This window comes from Columba livia, chromosome 4 (assembly GCF_036013475.1).
Source record: "Columba livia isolate bColLiv1 breed racing homer chromosome 4, bColLiv1.pat.W.v2, whole genome shotgun sequence".
Taxonomy (NCBI): domain Eukaryota; kingdom Metazoa; phylum Chordata; class Aves; order Columbiformes; family Columbidae; genus Columba; species Columba livia.
The window spans coordinates 24,143,724-24,161,519 of NC_088605.1; the positions used below are offsets into that span (position 1 = coordinate 24,143,724).

The 17,796-nt window shown below is 38.5% G+C and overlaps 1 protein-coding gene across 20 annotated transcripts in view; it reads left to right on the forward strand.

The window, feature by feature from the left end:
- The window catches only part of TBC1D1 (TBC1 domain family member 1), a 113,490-nt gene that overhangs the window by 86,644 nt on the left and 9,050 nt on the right, over nucleotides 1-17,796 (forward strand). For 17 of the 20 annotated variants that reach the window (XM_065060718.1, XM_065060713.1, XM_065060711.1 and 14 more), the window contains 5 exons: nucleotides 4,369-4,554; nucleotides 8,333-8,494; nucleotides 11,388-11,546; nucleotides 14,829-15,073; nucleotides 15,525-15,684. In XM_065060718.1, coding sequence (XP_064916790.1) covers nucleotides 4,369-4,554; nucleotides 8,333-8,494; nucleotides 11,388-11,546; nucleotides 14,829-15,073; nucleotides 15,525-15,684 — 912 coding nt within the window. Of the gene's footprint in view, nucleotides 1-1,212; nucleotides 1,403-2,964; nucleotides 3,056-4,368; nucleotides 4,555-8,332; nucleotides 8,495-11,387; nucleotides 11,547-14,828; nucleotides 15,074-15,524; nucleotides 15,685-17,796 lie in introns of those variants that run through there. The other 3 variants (XM_065060723.1, XM_065060725.1, XM_065060724.1) reach the window with 3 other exon arrangements.

Below are 17,796 nucleotides of genomic sequence, written 5' to 3' on the forward strand. Positions count from 1 at the left end.
ATTTGGCAGCTTTTATTTTACAAACCTTGTTTAATGTGGACCCTAGTAACAATATGCCATGATACTTTGCTTTGTTTGTCATCTTTGCACGTGAGAGTTTTGTGTAATGCATTTGTTGATCCTTTTTGAGTGTAGGGATACTCTGCATTTTAGGCTTGAAGCACTGCCATGTGCAGGCAAAGAGCTGACGATAAATGAATGCATCTGCTCTGCCAGTTCCATCTCAGTCCATTGTTCCTATTGGCCTTCTCCTTTCTTGGGGTGTATAAGTGGTGGAAGCATCAGTTTGGCGCTTTTGAGGTATGTATGGATGCCCTAGTACATTTGTGCAACATTTCTACCTGCTTCATGAGCAGTTTTACCTGCAGGTCGGTACCTTGCACAAGTTCTCACACGCACAGCAATCTGGTGGCTTTCCCCAGGAAATACACTGTTTCTCAGGGAATACTTAGTTTGCACCCACAGACTTGTAGAAGGGTATTGCGTAGAAGAGGAATTCTGAAGGGTAGTCCAAGTATGAACTTCAAATGGAAAATAAGCAGTGTGTTGATAAAATATAATAATAGTTACTGACTCAACTTGCCCAGTCCTGAAATTTAAAGAATGGAAATGTGGTAGGCCTGTAGAAGTACCAGGTGTGGAGGTAGAATTTTATATAGAAGGGAGCAAAATATTGGAAAGGAGTACAGGTCAAACATGGAAAAAGAATCAGCAAAAGCCGATGGGGTCAGCAGATGAACAGGGAAGCAGTCTTTCAGTGTGTGCTGAAGTGTTCAGATCCTGCTTAAGTACACATACTAATCTCATAAAAGTTTTGAAGGCTGCACATTACCTGGATTTTAACACACAGCATATTGGTTCAGTGGAATGTGAGCTCCCAGTTATGTTCAGTTGAATCGTTCTACTCATTGTCTTTGCTTTCTCTGCTGTCCTTCAGATTGTTTGTGCATAATAGTGGAATACTCAGTTTCTTGTTACAGTATTTTATGTTGTGGATCTGGAAGCTGGATGGCATGCCTGTTGACCACTCTGTTGTATATTCATGGACGTGGCCTAGTGCTGACTTACCAAATGTCTGGTTTTTTACTTTGCTTTGAGGGATTACCTGCACATACCATCTCCCCCACCTTCTTTAACAGCCAGACAGCTGATGCAACTCTGCAAACTTTAGACAAGCCACCTGAGCAGTTAAACAGGTTAATTTTGTTTTCTGTACATCCTGCTACATGCCAGCATGGAGATGGGAGGGAAGGCAGGTTGTGAATGTGTTGCACTTTATCAGCGTAGACTTTAGACTTTCTGTTAAATGCCCACAAGTGATAAGAAGAAAGAAAGGACAGAGAAGGAGCTGCCATTTGGAAGCCAAAATCGAGCCTAGAACTCTTGCACAGAAGAATTAGAGGTAGGGTCGATAATCATAATTGTTCAGCCTATAGCATTTTGTAACCTTTCTGTTTTCTCTTACATCCTTAACCATTGTGAGTTAAATTTCTTTTAGTGACTACTGATCAGGTTAGTCAGTAACAGAGAAAATTTTTAGCCTAGACAGAAACGGTTTGATTACTGGAGGAGGAGAAATAAGCAACATCTCCAATAAATAAGAGGGTGATATTTTGTTAAGATGACACTTGAAGACCAATCCACAAAATTTGCACTGAGAAAGTAGAACATCCATGTTAAAAATAGGATTATTTTAGGTCTTGGGTGTGTTCATTCTTGTTTTTGAAATGCGAGGTGTTTAATCCATTTCCTTGCATGTGTTTTGGCAACCTGGTTTGTTTTGTTTCTTTGTTTGTTTTCAAGTAAAACTGCAAATAAACTCTGTAGATAGTCTGATATTTTCTGACACATACATTCATATATACATGCACAAAACCAGAACACATATCTGACTCTAAAGGAGATCACAAACCATGGAGAGGATATATAGGATAAGAAGAGATTTATTTCCCCCAAGATGTAAATGTATTCTATATGGGATGCCCTAAGAATGTAGTAAGAAGTGAAAAGACTATAGGTAGCATGCAGTGGGTAATGGTGCACCTATCTGGATGACTTTTACTTTTTGCATTAATCTTTGGTGACCATTTCTGTTAATTCCTCACTCTTTTGGCAATGTTACTTTGTGCATGTAATGCAGCCTTAGAGAAAATTATGGTATTTTTTTTAAGTTTTGTATTTTATTCAAGCAAATTAAGGCAGTTTTACCAGCATTATCCTTAAGAGCATGTCCCCTATAATGTTCTTTAATATGCATTAAGAAAAATTGGCATGAAAACTACTATTTGCACAGAATATTTTGACAGTTTAGTGTGTGCAGCTAAACCAACAATGAGATAAAAATTATTTTCCTTTAATTGTCAACACAAGTTGAGGATTATCCAGTGTGTGTTCCTTCTCTCCTGATGGCATTTAACTAAACCTCTTTTATAATTGCAGTCTTACCATTTACCTGTAAAGAAAAAAAAAAAAAAAGTGAGGGTTTCCTGTTTTCTTTTAAGGGCTATAATATAATCATTGTATTGATATTTTTTTAAACAGCTGTGTTTTTGACTGCTTCTGTCAGTATTTCCTATTTCCCTTTGCAACAAACACTGATTGCCATTGAAGTGTCAAATATTCATCCTTTGTCTAATTCAAATTCCGATGAAGTTCATTGTTTTCTGAAGTGCTGTAGATACCCAAAGTGTGGATACCCAAACTTAGACCCGGAGTGCAAGTTTGTAGAAGTTTAATTTGTGCTGCTAGCTGAAAATGTTGCATTTATTTTTATATGTGTATTTTAGCCCTTGAATTTAACTGTGGTAACAAACAAATGTTGTATAAGGAAACAGGTGGTTTTGGACCCACCCTACTTGTCTCTGACTCTCTGAGAGGAAAAGATTGACAGTGGCAAAACTTAGAAAAGGAGAAGCCAACAGCTGTGAACGTTTCCACTCTTATTTAGTCATCTGAGCTTAGTTGCGCGAGTGCCTTTCAACAAACAAGAAGAGAGTAGCTGCATATGAACTGTGTGAGTCAATGTATGGTGGCTTTCTGAGCAGATTCTGAAGAGGTGAAAACCTTCCTATTTTGTTAGTTTGATGAGATGATTTGTGTGTGTTTAATTCAAAATCACTAGGGTAGCCAATGATAAAGAAATGAACTGCTGAGCTACCACGCAGAGTAGTTGTTTCAGGAGCGTCCCTTCTCCAGGAGCTGTTTGAAATAGCATGCACAGATGTATTTGTTCTTGGCTGGAGAGGCCCAGGAATGGTTTTTGTTGCACTGATTTTAAAGCATTTTCTTGCACGCATAACTGGTCAGCTGGTCCTCAGGGACAGTTTCACAGCCGTTCTGTTTGGCTGAAGAAGTGCTGTTGTGATGGCTTTCCATTTGGGATTTGGTAGGAAGAGATGGGTTGTTTTGACCATTCATTTCACAGATGGTGAACTGAGTAATTTTTTGTCTAGATACAGGTTATATCAAAGACTATTGAGCCTTCAGAGAAGCTCTATAAAACCATAAAATTAAGTGATACTGCAGCAGTCATTAAGAAAACAAAGCATACCAACTTATGCTTCTTATGTTGAGATTTTATTTAAAACCAATGTTGTTTGCCCTTTCCCTAAAAAGAAAAGCATTTTCAATTTGCCTGACATTTATTTAATGTTTGCTTTCTTTTGTAGTGTTTTCAGTTGTCTTAGAATAACCTTGCATGCTTGACAAAAAGATATATGTGGTAGACTGGGCGAAGCCAAAAGAAAAATTCAGGCGGTTATGACATGGTCAAAACTTAGAAGTGAGAGCAAATATGTCGTAGGTGCCTGTCTCCCTTTCTGTGTGCTTACTTTAAGAACTGGTAATCGTCCCATTGTATGGCCTTAGGTGGTGGTGTGTTTGTGCAGCTAAGGGTGTGTGTTTTCTTTGTTAAACACAGTTTAAAGATAATTCTTTTAGATCATGTGGGCACTATATGTGATTTGATCTACCGTTTGAATCATGCCAGGTTTCAGCTGTAGGTTGTGTTTTTGCAATTTCCCAGATGTGCCTTTTCCTTTTTAGTTCTGTCCTTGTAGAGCTGTAATTAGTGAGCCATGCTCCTGGTGTATTGTTCTACATTGTTCTACAATGTTTTTATCAGGTTACAGAAAAAAAATGTTCCAGGCTTTGGCCCATGTGATTCTTATTCAGAAGCAGCTTGTAAATCTGCTTGAAATTGTCATTTGGAAAACCTTACGTGGTATTGCTACCTTCTATATATGTGTTGTGTACGTGTGTGTGTATATGTAGATACGTGTATATATCTACATCTCCCATCTTTGAAAGTGTGTCCATTCACCTATTCATGAAATCTAAATAGTTCACAACAACTTCTCTCTTTTAAAGATTACTCCGAACTGGGAGAACTTCCACCCAGGTCCCCATTGGAACCAGTGTGTGAAGATGGCCCCTTTGGGCCAGTGAAAGAAGAAAGGAAGCGGACACCCCGTGAGCTTCGCGAGTTGTGGAAGAAAGCCATTATTCAGCAGATACTGCTCCTCAGAATGGAGAAGGAAAACCAGAAGTTACAAGGTTGGTGAAGTTCTTGATTACATGCTTCTGCAATAGAAGGTCAAGTTTTGATTTGTGCTGCGGCTTTGGCTGTGTATTGGGCCAAGTCTCAATGAAACATGTTAGGAACAGACAGGTAAATCAGTTTAGCAGCATCTCCCCCAGGTCTCATTAGTGTAGGTTACAGTTGACGCTTTTTTTTTTTAATCACTTCACATTATTTGTGTACTCAGTGTTAATTTGCACTCTTTTAGTTGTACCGTGGCTGGGGTTCTTTAGTTCAGGTATCTAGAAGCTCGTTTATTCATCTGAATTCAGCACAATGGCTATCATGAACTGCATTCTTTTGTACATTTGCATTGATTGGTCATTGTCTAAGTACTGATCATTGCAATGTTCAGTGTAGCCAGTCTTGAAGTCCATAGTGAGCTGGTTGTGGATTTCAGTGGGTGCCTGCCTGCGTACACACACTGTGCAAGTGCAAGCAAAGCTTTGTATGGAGTAGTAATGACTTAGCTCAGAATGGTGAGGAGAAGGAGCTTGAGAAACTGGAATTTGCAGTTGTTATTCACCAAATTTTTTCTGTGGCTGAATGCATAGCTGCAACAAATCCATTGTGGTGGCAATTTTTACACATAAAATGCAGCTGATTAAGAATACACATTTTATTGTAGCAGTTGCCTACAGAATTATAAGTGATTGCCTTTGAGGGCTTTGATGATATGAATGATGAGGACAAAAGTGTTTATCTGACTGATTTTAGATCTTCATGAAGGGAGTAGGCACTTGGATCCTCGAGGGGTGAGGTACCTGGCAATAAAATGGCAATTCTTCTTTGCCTTTGTGCAAACTTGAGGAACGATTGTCTTCCAGGAAGAACTGTGTAGAGATAGGGCCCAGTCATGTAAAAAGGTCGCTATACCAAACACAAAATCCTTCTTTACACTTGGGTGGAGACTCCTGCCTGGAAGGAGGAAACGCTTCTCTCCAACATTGCATCCGGCCTCCCAGAACACTGAGCCCACCTGTATGCTGTTTGCTCATAGGAATGTGGGTCTCCTATTTCACCCTGATATCTGAAGAACACCTGATACCTGAATTTCCCAAGAACCTACAGGTGAAAGACACATTCCTAGCAAATGTACTTGCTAATCCAGTAAAATAAAATACAGCAATGGACCCCAAATAAACAATGCCTTTAGCTAAGGGGCCAAGACCATCTGGAGAAAGAGGGACCAAGGGCAATGACTTATACAGTCTCTTCAGCTTAGAGCAGTGCTGTTGTAAATGAGGTTCTGTCAAGTTGTCCTTTAACTTGGAATTTTTATGGGACCTACTGTTTAGAAATATATTTTCTCTGGTTTATATATTTATACTCCTGATTTTTTCTTTTTTTATTTTCTTCTATTCATGTTATCTGAATATGCAGCCTGCAGACAAGTCTTTGGCAACTACAGGCCATTAATGTCAATTAAAATTTTAACAAGTTTAATCAGATGCTCCAGTTTTATCTGCCCAAAATAAACACATGCAAACATGTTACCAGGAGCTAGTTAGTGAATGAATGAGACGGGTGTCGGCCTGGCTGAAGACCCAGGCTGTGCTATACGCACCGGGGAGTGAGGAGGTTGTCCGAGGTAGCTGCTGCGTGAAGAGCTCAGGTGGTAAGACCTTGAAAAAACAGGTGACCCTGCTGCAGTGAGCACAGTTTGTAATGTAATGCCACATGTCATGATGCTTTTGTCTCTGGGAAGTAAAAATAAATATTTTACATGCAGTGATAACTCTCAGAGTACTACCATTTGATACTGATGTCTTAAAATTCAATGTACAGTATGTTGTATCTTTACTGATATTGCTTAAGTGTGATATTAGGAATTGAGTAGTGTCAGTATGTAAAATAAGCTTCTTGATAAAGGCATGTTCTCTCCTCAGTCCTTGCATGTCACTTGCACTGTCACATTTTTGCATGTGGTATAAGAAGACCAAATAAAGCAGAAGAGTCTGAAAAGACTGAAGGGTTGTCAAGTGCCAGAAAATAGTTGTTTGCAAAAGGTGGAATATTGAAAGATTTCTCCAAGTTTGTTTTCATATAAGCTGAAACTTAAATGCCATTTTTAAGTTATCTTCATGCAATACCACCTGTGGTTTAAGGTTTTTTTGAATATTCTTGTATTTGACCTGAAGAAAATGTGAAGAAGTTGACAGTTTAGATGCACAGAATCACTTTCAGCGTGGACACACAGCTACGATAAAACCATCAGTGCTTGTAATTACATGGTTCTATGGTTAAACACTGAATATAATCTACAGCGAAAAATCAAAAGCAACAAGAAACCAGGAATAAAAAAGCGTAGGGAGTAAAATTAAGCTGCAGCTGTCTGTATCAGGATGGGTAAAGCATGTGTCAGTACAGGTGCAGCCGAAGTCAGGTTTTAAACTGAAATATACTACTTCGAAGTGAAAAGTCAAAAACCAAATTAGAAAATGTCAAAATGAAATACTATGAGGTTCTAATCTTGCAAACACTTAGGTAACATCATAACTCACATGAATAACTTCACTGAATGAAATCGTTCACATGTGAAAGAACTACAGGATGAGGTGGTACATGGGACACTCCCCAAATGTAAACAGCTCTTTTCTTTTTCAGTTTATTAAATCTATAATCTTGTTTTAGCCAGTGGAAGTACAGGACAAGCTAACCCTTTGTGACTCTTAGAATTTGATAATCTAAAACAACATAATTGCAGATACAGATCTCAGAACAAGAAGAGCTTAGGGTATTGACTGGTTTAGTGTCACTGTGGGCCATGAACATTTCAGGTGATTTTTAAGTGTTTAGTAAATTCACATAAACAAGTTGAGCATACAAACAATGGAGAGTTAAATTAACAAAAGGTAACATCATTTTAATATAGATTGTCTGAAGACTGTAATGCGTAGAAGTGTGATTTTGTGAGTTCGTACTGTGAAATAACCAAAAGCAGCAGTAGGCTTATGATGTACGGCAGAATGTCTTCAACATGAGAGAATCCTGTTAGTGTTACAGTAATGCAGCATCACAACAATGAACTATTCTGAATGCATCATGGCAACTTAATTAAAAATCATGGTCACTTCACGATACACTTTCATTTAAGGGGAAACCTTATTGCTGTCTACAGCTACTGGAAAGGAGGTTGTAGCATGGAGGGTGTTGGTCTCTTCTCCCAAGTAGCAAGTGGTAGGACAAGAGGAAATGGCCTCAAGTTGTACCAGGGAGGGTTAGATTGGATATTAGGAAAAAATTCTTCACAGAAAGGGTTGTCAGGCACTGGAACAGGCTGCCCAGGGAAGTGGTGGAGTCACCATCCCTGGAGGTGTTTAAAAGGCGTTTAGACGAGGTTCTTAGGGACATAGTTTAGTGCTAGAGTTAGGTTATGGTTGAACTTGATGATCCTGAGGGTCTCTTCCACCAAAATGATTCTATGACTCTATAAACACTGTTCCTAATCATGATATGTGTAATTTGTTCGATGGGTGTTATTTCGTTAGTCATCATCTCTCATGTTTCTTCAGATTTAAGCGTTGACTGTCACTAAGGAACTTAACTTAAGAGGCCAAACACAGTTAATATTGCAGATGATATCTTAAATCAAAACTAAACACCTACAATCACAAAAATTTAGACATGTAATGTTTCAAAGTTATGAGGTTTAATTTTAGGTGGATTGCATGATGAAGTTCTAAGTTAAGTTAATCAGTTTTATAAATAGTAAACAATATTGACTGGTGCATTCATGATATTGCTTCCTAGCTTCAGAAAACAATTTGCAGAACAGACGTCTGAAACTTGACTACGAAGAAATCACACCATGCTTGAAAGATGTAACTTCGATTTGGGAAAAGATGTTGAGTACACCTGGAAGGTCAAAGATTAAATTTGATGTGGAAAAAATACATTCTGCTGTTGCACAAGGTAAGCAGAGTTTGGGGTTTTTTTCATTTGTTGAAATGCATATAAGTTGTATGAGAAAAGAAACAGGATGGCCTCTTAACCACTCTTTAAAACCAGATTCTCACTAGAGCTGTTCCTCAGGTTGCTAACTAAATGAGTAACAACATTCAGTATCCTCGTGGTTGTGCGTATGTGTGTGACATTCCCTTTCAGCTGAAGCTGTGATTGTGTTACTAGAGTTATAGTACTTGGTATTCATTTTTCAATAACATTTGTCATTACAGGAGAGTTGTGCAGTAAATCAATGTATTACAGTTGTTGCAATCTGATTTTATAAATTAAAAGTTATAATTAAAGAAGAAAGCCTCAGTAATGCCAAAGAAATGACTGCGTAAAGAACTGAAGAAACTGCACTATTATTTGGAAATTCTCTGTTCCGTCCTGCATAGTATGTGTATTTACAAACAGTATACGTGGATATCTCTGCAGAACTGCCTTTTTTTCTGAGTTTAACAGCATATTGTACCTGCAGATGTCACTTACAGTGTTCCTCACAGGCTCAGCAACCAGCCACTCTCTCTGCTACATCAGAAGTAATAAAACCTAAGGATGTTTTTTTAAATCTTCTAAGAAATTAGGTTATTACTCAGTGTTACTTGCATCATGGTTGGACCTAAAGGCCTCATACATGGTGCTGTGCATAGCTGATGGTGAAGATGGCTACTCCAGGGAGCTTTTTATAGTTCTGTACTCGGCTTTCCAATGTGTAAAGGAAGGCTCAAGAATTCACCACTAACAGATATTTAGTATTTTAAATATGCCTATATGTAATTATTCAAACAAGTTAAACCAAATTGTCCATTTAAGGTGACTAGGTAAGTCTAGATTTCTAACAATATCAAACACCCCAGGCACAAATCTCCGCAGAGTAAGAAAAGTTCATTATCACAGATTTCCTTCTGTTCACGCATGGAAAGGGCTCTGTCCCATCAGTATTTAGGCATGAGAAAAGCTTGGTTTCTGTTTATAGTCTAGAGATACTGACCTGTGTTAGAGTTCAAAATAGAACTTGAAAAACTTGGAGTGATGCAAAATAAGTAAATAAATAAATAAAACCCTGCTTAGTGGATTGCTAATAAGAAGCACTTCCAAGTAGCCAGTAGGTGGGGAAATAATCCGTAGATCTTGGTGCCATTGTTCTTCTCTGTTCTTTAGAGCCCAATTATGTCAAACCAGGCTTAGAGTGAAGTGATGCCCAATTTCATATATGTGCACAAATGAAAAATGCATTTGAGTTTAGCAAGTTCTAGTTAAGATTGAAACCATTAAAATAACTTGAGTAAGCATGGGAAACAGGTAAGAAACACAGGCTTCGATAAGCATGGGGCTTTAGTTAGGATAACAAATTTATAGTTTTCACCTCTAATCACTGTAGTAGATACTTAAATGTCATGCATCTTTCATTAAGCAAGTAGTAAACTAAATGCTTTATATGTTTGATGTATACAGAGGTAAACTTAGTATCAGGCTACTTCCTTAAAGGGAGTTTTAATTCATTTGTCATTTTGAAGCTGTATATGTGCACTATTAAGCCAGTTCTTCCCTATGCAACATTATCAACCTCACTGAAGCTAATGGGAATTAGATGTGTATCTGAAGAGTAGAACCTGGCTTGGTGTCTGAAGCAGCACTTTCCCTCGCTGTTTGACATTGGAGACTTTTCAATAATAGGGTTTAAGTTCCCTAAAGTAATTTACAGAAACATTTTCTAAATGCACTTGTGATGTGGATTCACATATTACACATTTCTACTAGCATTTCATTTTCAAGCGATTGTCTCTGGATTATGGATAGTGTGGTAAAAATAAATATTGCAGAGATTAATTTATATCCTTTTGTGCTTATATTAGAGAAGTCAGTGAAATTGTTCAAATATGTTTTATTGTTTTTCCATATAAGTGGTATGGTTGGGTCAGTTTTGATTTTTCCTGTTGCTGTTGTCCATATATTACATAGATACTAAAAGGAAAAAGTAGTCCAAAAATCTTCAAGTCATAAGTTACTTCGAACTGTAGTATCTGGTTCCTGTACATCATGGATTAGTCAGAATATTTTCCCAATAACAGTATATTCATTTATTGTGTAGATAATGTAACAGTGCCAGTCTTGTGGTGAATAAAGTATGTGTGTAACAATTACCTTTCTGTTACTTTGAGAGCTTTGCATATAGGTACAAATGAAACTACTATTACCTATGTGAAATAGTGAAGTAGCGCCATCCCTTCTTATAAAGAAATAAATTCAAGCTTTGAAACATTTTTACATGTGCCAGTCATTCAGCAAATCAACAGCAAAACTAGAAATACAGTACTGGCTTTCTGTTTATCTGCCTTCTGTTATAGTCTCTACATCACATCTTATTTGTACTTGTGTATACTTCCGGTATGTGTGCATCCTGCCTTCCTAAAACTTACTCCTAACAATGGTATCAGTGGTATATTAGTGAAAAATGTTAATTAGTTCTGTTGAGGTACTTGATTGTGTTCTTTACATGGAAAAAAGGGAGATAAGCATGTAACTTTTCAGAGACAAGTATTGCAATTTTTGCTGCCTCTTCCAGTACTTCTCAGACTGGATCGAAGTGGCAGCCTTAGACTTAGACAGCTCACCCTGTTTCTACTTTATCTCTCTCCTATTAAGATGCTGATGTCTTTCACTGATTGAGGAAGTAAAAGCACTGTAGTTTGATCTGCTTCTGTGGTCTACTGGAGATAGCAGATATGAATCTAGCAGATAGGGATCTGCTTGCATATCTAGCAGATATGGATCTTCATTTCCTCAGTCCTGTAGCTCAACTATAGCTGAACTCTCAGTACGAATACAAATTACTGTTTTAATGACTTTCTTCTGTCAGGAGTACCACGTCACCACCGTGGGGAGATCTGGAGGTTTCTAGCAGAGCAATACCATCTTAAACATCAGTTTCCGAGTAAACAACAACCAAAGGACACACCTTATAAAGAACTCCTGAAACAACTAACTTCCCAGCAACATGCGATACTTATTGACCTAGGTAAGTACAGTAGCGGTCTGAAATTAAAAAAGGGGTTTATGATCTCTGGAATCTGCTGGATGGCACAGCGCCAGGAGTGATACTTTGTTTTTGAGAGATATATTTATTTGCAACCAGAGACAATTTTTTAGCAAGTACCCATCAGTCAAGTCATCGTACCTGGTGCTGATACCCCTTGCAGTGAACGCTGTGGTTCTGTTGCAATTGTGTGCCTCAGTAAGGGGTGAGTAGTTTGGGGCTGGGTTAGTGAATTGAACACCTTCAGCAGAGGGCAGGGGGCAGGACAACTCCTGGACAGCAGAGAGCACAGTCAGGCTGACTTTGGGTGGCTCACCCAGCAGATTGGGGCTTGCCGGCTCAGCAAACAGTTCATGTTTTCTGCCTGGTTCTGCACACAAATACTTTCTTGTCTTAGCTGTGTGCTCTGCTTGCAAAAACAAATGACTGCGTGTGTTGGCAAATTGGTAAGTGCATGGTGGTTTTCATGCAAAGTGTTGGTTTTGCGGGGGAGTGATTTGCTAGCCCAGTAGCTGAGGGAAGGATTGGGCCCTGTTGTTTCAGTAAGATGAAACTAGGAAGCTGAAGACTTTGGGGATTCACGTGGAGATAGAGTAGTTCAGCACAGTAACAGACAGCATAACTGGATAGGCAGCTAGAAGGGATTTGCATGTTCTGACTTGTGTTCCTTCAGGCTATCGGAAGTGTTTCTCTTAAGCAGATCTTTAAGAATCCTTCTGAAAGCGTGAACTTTTCCCTTGAGAGAAAAACCTGTGTTCTTGCAAAATATGATTGTCATATTTTTTTAAAAAAATCCTGAATTAAGGTAAAGAAGTCTTGCTGACACAGTATGAGCCAATGCAATAATAGTATTGCTCGTGCTCAGTTGAATTGGTGCAGCCTCAGCTGTGAATAGTGGTTCCTGAGGATGAGGACAGCAGAGTGAGTCTGGATGCAGAGGTAGGGTATTGCAACTGCTTTTCTCGACCAGTTTCCTTGTCACAGTGCTATTTCATTACATGGACAAGAACAAAGCCACAATTCCCTGATGGCTTTTTGTGTGTATTTTGTTTTGTGGCCCCACCTACACAACCACTGCAGGCTCTGGGGTTTTCAGGTCCTGAACACCAAAGTCATGTTCAGTAGATGATTTCTTCTCTCAGTAAGGTAAAGTAAACTGATTTCCAGATGCTGTCAGTGTAGGAAACCTCTGTAATCGTTATTATTTGTTGAACACAGTAGAAAATTATCTTTTGTTTTACTACCTTTTAAAAATAAAGTAGTAGGTACTTACTTTCACATTCTGATGGTCTTGAGGTATCACAGTTCACTTAGAGTCTCTTTCCAGCAGGGCCAGGAGTTGTTTGCTCCTGAGTAAAAGTTAAAATTCTTAGTTAAGTCATCACCAGGGCACCCAGAAACAAATAAGCTTGTGAGTTTAGCAGTTTTGCTCATCCTCCATTTACTATTTTTTGGATCTTCTTTGCATTTTTATTCTTGCTCAGTTTTTAACTTTTCTTCATGACCTATATGAAAGGAGCCTTGCTGTGTGCAAATACTGATTCTGTAAGGTTCAGCTCTGTGACAGCCTGGCTGGAGGAGACCTGTTCAGGAACTGAATGCTGGTGTCCCATGTCACAGGCTAGAGCAGCTACCCTATGGCAGGACTGTGCCCCCAGCTTTGTCCTCTTGAAACAGGAGCTCTGATACTATCTGGCAGCACAGCAGCATTCCAGGAGCTAGAGGGTGGGGCGGTATTTAACAAGTGGGCAACCGAAAAACAAGCTCCACTTAATACTAGAACAAAAGAGGTATTCACATTTCTTCTTTGTTGAGGTATTTCACAGGAGAAATCTGATAGGGGGAGGGTTTTTTCCTTAGAAATGAAAATATTCCCTTTTGGAAAAGTTTTGTGAGCAAATCTATAAACATGAAGCCTTTGATGTCTCTCTTCACAGAAGCACAGGGTGGTTGAGGTTGGAAGGGAGCTCTTGAGATCATCTAGTCCAACCCCCATGCTCAAAGCAGAGTCATCTAAAGCAAGTTGCCCAGGACCATGTTCTCTCAGGTTTTGAGTATGTCCACAGATAGAGGCTCCATAACCTCTCTGGGCAGCCTGTGCCTGGCCACCCTTACAATAAAGATTTTTTTCTTATGTTAGGTGGAATTCCCTCTATTTGAATTTGTGTCCATAGCATGTATCATATTATATATATATAGCTACACAATTCTTGATATTGTATGGGCTGCAGAAAAAAAAGACATGTTGAGTTTTTACTCACTGAGTAAATACTGTTAGTGAAACTGATTGTGTAAGTTACCTAACTGGATTGTGGGTCCTAGCTCTGTGTGAAAATTCACACACAGATAAGCCAGTCCGGGGTAGAAGCCATCATCTTGCTCTAGAACTGAAGGACTGGAAATAGCTCAATTGTGTTCCTACAGCTCTGTACTTAGCATAGTTTCTCTTAGGCTGGGATTTAAAGAGATGTGGGGAATAGATCCAAAGCCCATTGCTGTCAACAGGAAGTTTTGCTCCAACAACTGACTCCCGTTCTCCAAGCACTTGTCACTTTTGCTGGTGTTCATGGGACACCTCTTGGAGCTGACACAGCTGAGTGACAGGGCTCAAGGACTAACTCCATGTAAAAGGGGATTTTTCTCCCGGATTAGTGAACTGGATCAGCTCATGGAAGAATCTGAGCTTCTTGCTGCAGGGAAGGAGGAAGGACCCATGAGACTGGGAGGGACCAAGGCAAGGAGGGAGGTGAGACACATTTACTGGGAAAAAGAAAAGAGAAAGGGAAGGGGCTCAAAGCCAGAGAGCACAGATGTTCTAAGTCTGTGTCTGGATCCTGATAGTTGCCTAAACCCCAACACTTTTTAATCAAAAAAAGAGGACTGGGTGAGTCATTGAGACACTGAATAGAGTCTCTCACTATTGTGGGCATCCACCCCCTGTAAGCCCTTTAACAAACTGATCAAGGGCCAGTCTTAAGAACCAGTTACTTAGCTGTTCCAAATAACAGTCCGTCCCAGAGCGTGTCTTCTCTGACAATTTCTAAATTAATTTTGCAGCTACCGTAACAAAACTAATCGGAGAAGTCTTTATCTGTTGAGAGTCAGTAGTTCTGTGTTGTTAGCTTCCTTATGGTCTTCCTGAAGATTGACAAAGAATCTACCTTTCAGAATAATCTACCGTTTGAAAGACTGTTTAATTTGATAATGTGGCAAATATTTTTTTTTGTTTATTTTTTAAGTCATTAACTTCAGCTGTTTTCACAGGGCGCACGTTTCCAACACATCCGTACTTCTCAGCACAGCTTGGAGCTGGGCAGCTGTCACTCTACAATATTTTGAAGGCCTATTCACTTCTGGACCAGGAAGTAGGATATTGCCAGGGCCTCAGTTTTGTAGCAGGAGTTTTACTGCTTCATATGAGCGAGGAAGATGCTTTTAAAATGCTGAAGTTTCTCATGTTTGACATTGGCCTGAGGAAGCAGTATCGTCCTGATATGACAATTTTACAGGTGTTATTTCAATTTTTCTAATTAAGGGGTGCTAATGATAAGTCATAATAATGCAATATCAGTAGCATTGTCAAAATCTGGACTTGAAATTAAAGTCAGTTCACAAAAATGGAGAAGGATAATGTGGAAAAAGAATGCATCAGCTTAAATGCAGTAGTTTCAAATAAAAAGGCAACTGGGGAAACTGTGAAAACCATGAATAGGAAGAACTCTGTTATATGTTTTCTGAGGTTCAAACAACCCTGTAAATGAGTCTGTCTTAGGCTCGCAGTTGACCCATCCTTAGACTTCTCGGTGGCTTCAGACTATTTCTTTTCATCCCACAATTCTGTCCAGACAGCAATTGACAAATATATTTCACTGTTTCTAGTAAGAGTATGAAGTATGGACTTTGCTACTATGAGTGTTATAACATGTTTATCTTTAGTCTCTTTGTTCTTATTTCATGCAGATCCAGATGTATCAACTGTCTCGACTGCTTCATGACTACCATCGAGACCTCTATAACCACCTAGAGGAGCATGAGATTGGCCCCAGCCTTTATGCTGCTCCTTGGTTTCTCACCATGTTTGCATCCCAGTTTCCCCTTGGATTTGTAGCCAGAGTATTTGGTAATTCATCATAAAACTTCTATATGGTGGTTTTTTTTTTAAGTCTTATATTTGAGTCCTTTCATTAGCAACAGTGTTACTATACAACCTGTTTCAGACATCCAGAGAAACATTATACTTACTATTGATGAACAAAAGAACAACAGAGGTTATTTTATGGAGCAAGTGGTATTTAGAATAAAATGGAAAGAGAGGAGGAAAGCTTATGACAGTCCCAAACTCTCCTGTGTTTTCATCCTCCTTGTTACCTTTTCCCACCCTGTAACCACTTGTAGCGAAGATGTGAAACTTGAAGCTCTGAAGGAATGGTGTTAAGATAATGGCACTTCAATAATTAGTTAGTTTCAAGATGAAGAGATGTAACAAAGGCATCATGTGAGAACTATATCTATTTACTCTATTATCATTATCTCCAACAGTGTCAGTGGAAAATTATTTTGAGGGTTGTTCTCAAAACACACAGAGATGGCCCTTGCAGTTTAATCACAGATTTCCTCTGCAAAAACATAGGACTTTTAAACTAGTGTTTCTTATCCTTAAAATTTGTAGCCTGACTGATAATCTCACTTTCTGAAGATGTTTGGAAGCATAGGGGGTTTAGATTCTAAAGTTACTTCTATTACCTGTTTTTGGAATCTACAGAAGTTCTCTTTTTTAAAATTAAACTCCCATTAAGAATTTACCTTGATACTGTCTTATGGATGTGTATTACATAGATTAATTGTTTGGTATTTGAGAAGATGCTTTATTTCCTTTTCAGTTGTTTGATTTTCAGTTTCATTACGTTTTACTGGATCTTCCAGGATGAGCAGGGTGGATTGGAGCTTTCTCCCTGATTCCTCTCATCTAATGAGAAGCTATTTTCTTTTTGCTTAGTCAATTGCACTTAAGAGATTTAATGAAGTAATTACTTATTAGACTATTAAAATCGACACTTTCCTGACTTAAAAAAGTCTCATTTACCACAATAACAAATAATGAATATAGATTCTGAGAAGAGTCAACAAGAATCAAATCCTGCTTCTGTTTTAAGGACGTGCCAAAAGTAGTGCTAAAAAGAAATGGCAGTGAAAAGGTTGGTGTGATTAGCATTTTAACTCCAGGAAAAGCGGCTTTTTTTTTTTTTCTTGGAACAGTTCAAAGCTTGGCTAACGTACATTGACAAGTATCTAGCTGACAGTAATAATCTGTAGGAATTAAATTAAGCACTGTATGTGAGTGTCATATACTGAGTTTATAATCAGTTAATCTTTCAGTTATTCTTAATCATTCATAGTATTCTACATGATAAGAAAAATATTTGAATTGGCCAAGTGACAGCAGTGAGAGTAAAAAAATGTCTTGTGTATTCAGTATATTTGGATTTCTGCCTTAATACACGGATTAGTATTTTATCTCTCATTGGAGGACTGCAGGGCTTTAAAAAGCAAGGATTGACATGAGAGTAGAAGGCATAGATACATGATCTTCACAGGAATGAAGTTCCGACCCATGTGCCCACACGCTTTTGCAGAACATAGGTACATTTTCCATCATTCACTTATTATAGAACCCTTGGGATGAAAGAATGTTGCCTTTTAATGTTGAAGTAACTCACCTGTAGGTTACTAAGACTGTAAAATTCCACTGCCATTTTCTAATGTGGTGTCTCTGAACCCTTGATATTTGAATCCCCACCGCTATTTAACAATATAATTGTTACAGACCCCTCCTTTAGACTTCTGTAGTGTACTTTTTGCAGGTGTCTTACAAGCAATATGTAAAAGAAGTGAGCTAGAAAGAGGTTAACCCAAAGACTGCTTTATAAGTCAAATAGCAAAACTCCTTTTTACTTTTTAATTCTCTCTCCAAACTTTCAACACTTCTCCTGAGTAGGATGTAATGAAAGTTCGGTGTTAACAAAGATGTGTTCTTTAATACCCCTGTTTACTTTTTAATGGGGGAAACTTGGTAGAATAATGTTTATTTTGTTTCAAGATTGTAGATAAAAATTGATTTTTTCAGTCCTTTATTTTAAAATCCTGTAGGCTGCCAGTCACACTGATGTTAATTTGGTACCTTCACTGTACTGTCGTTGGCTGGCAGCCCACTTAACGGGAAGCGCGAGGAGTG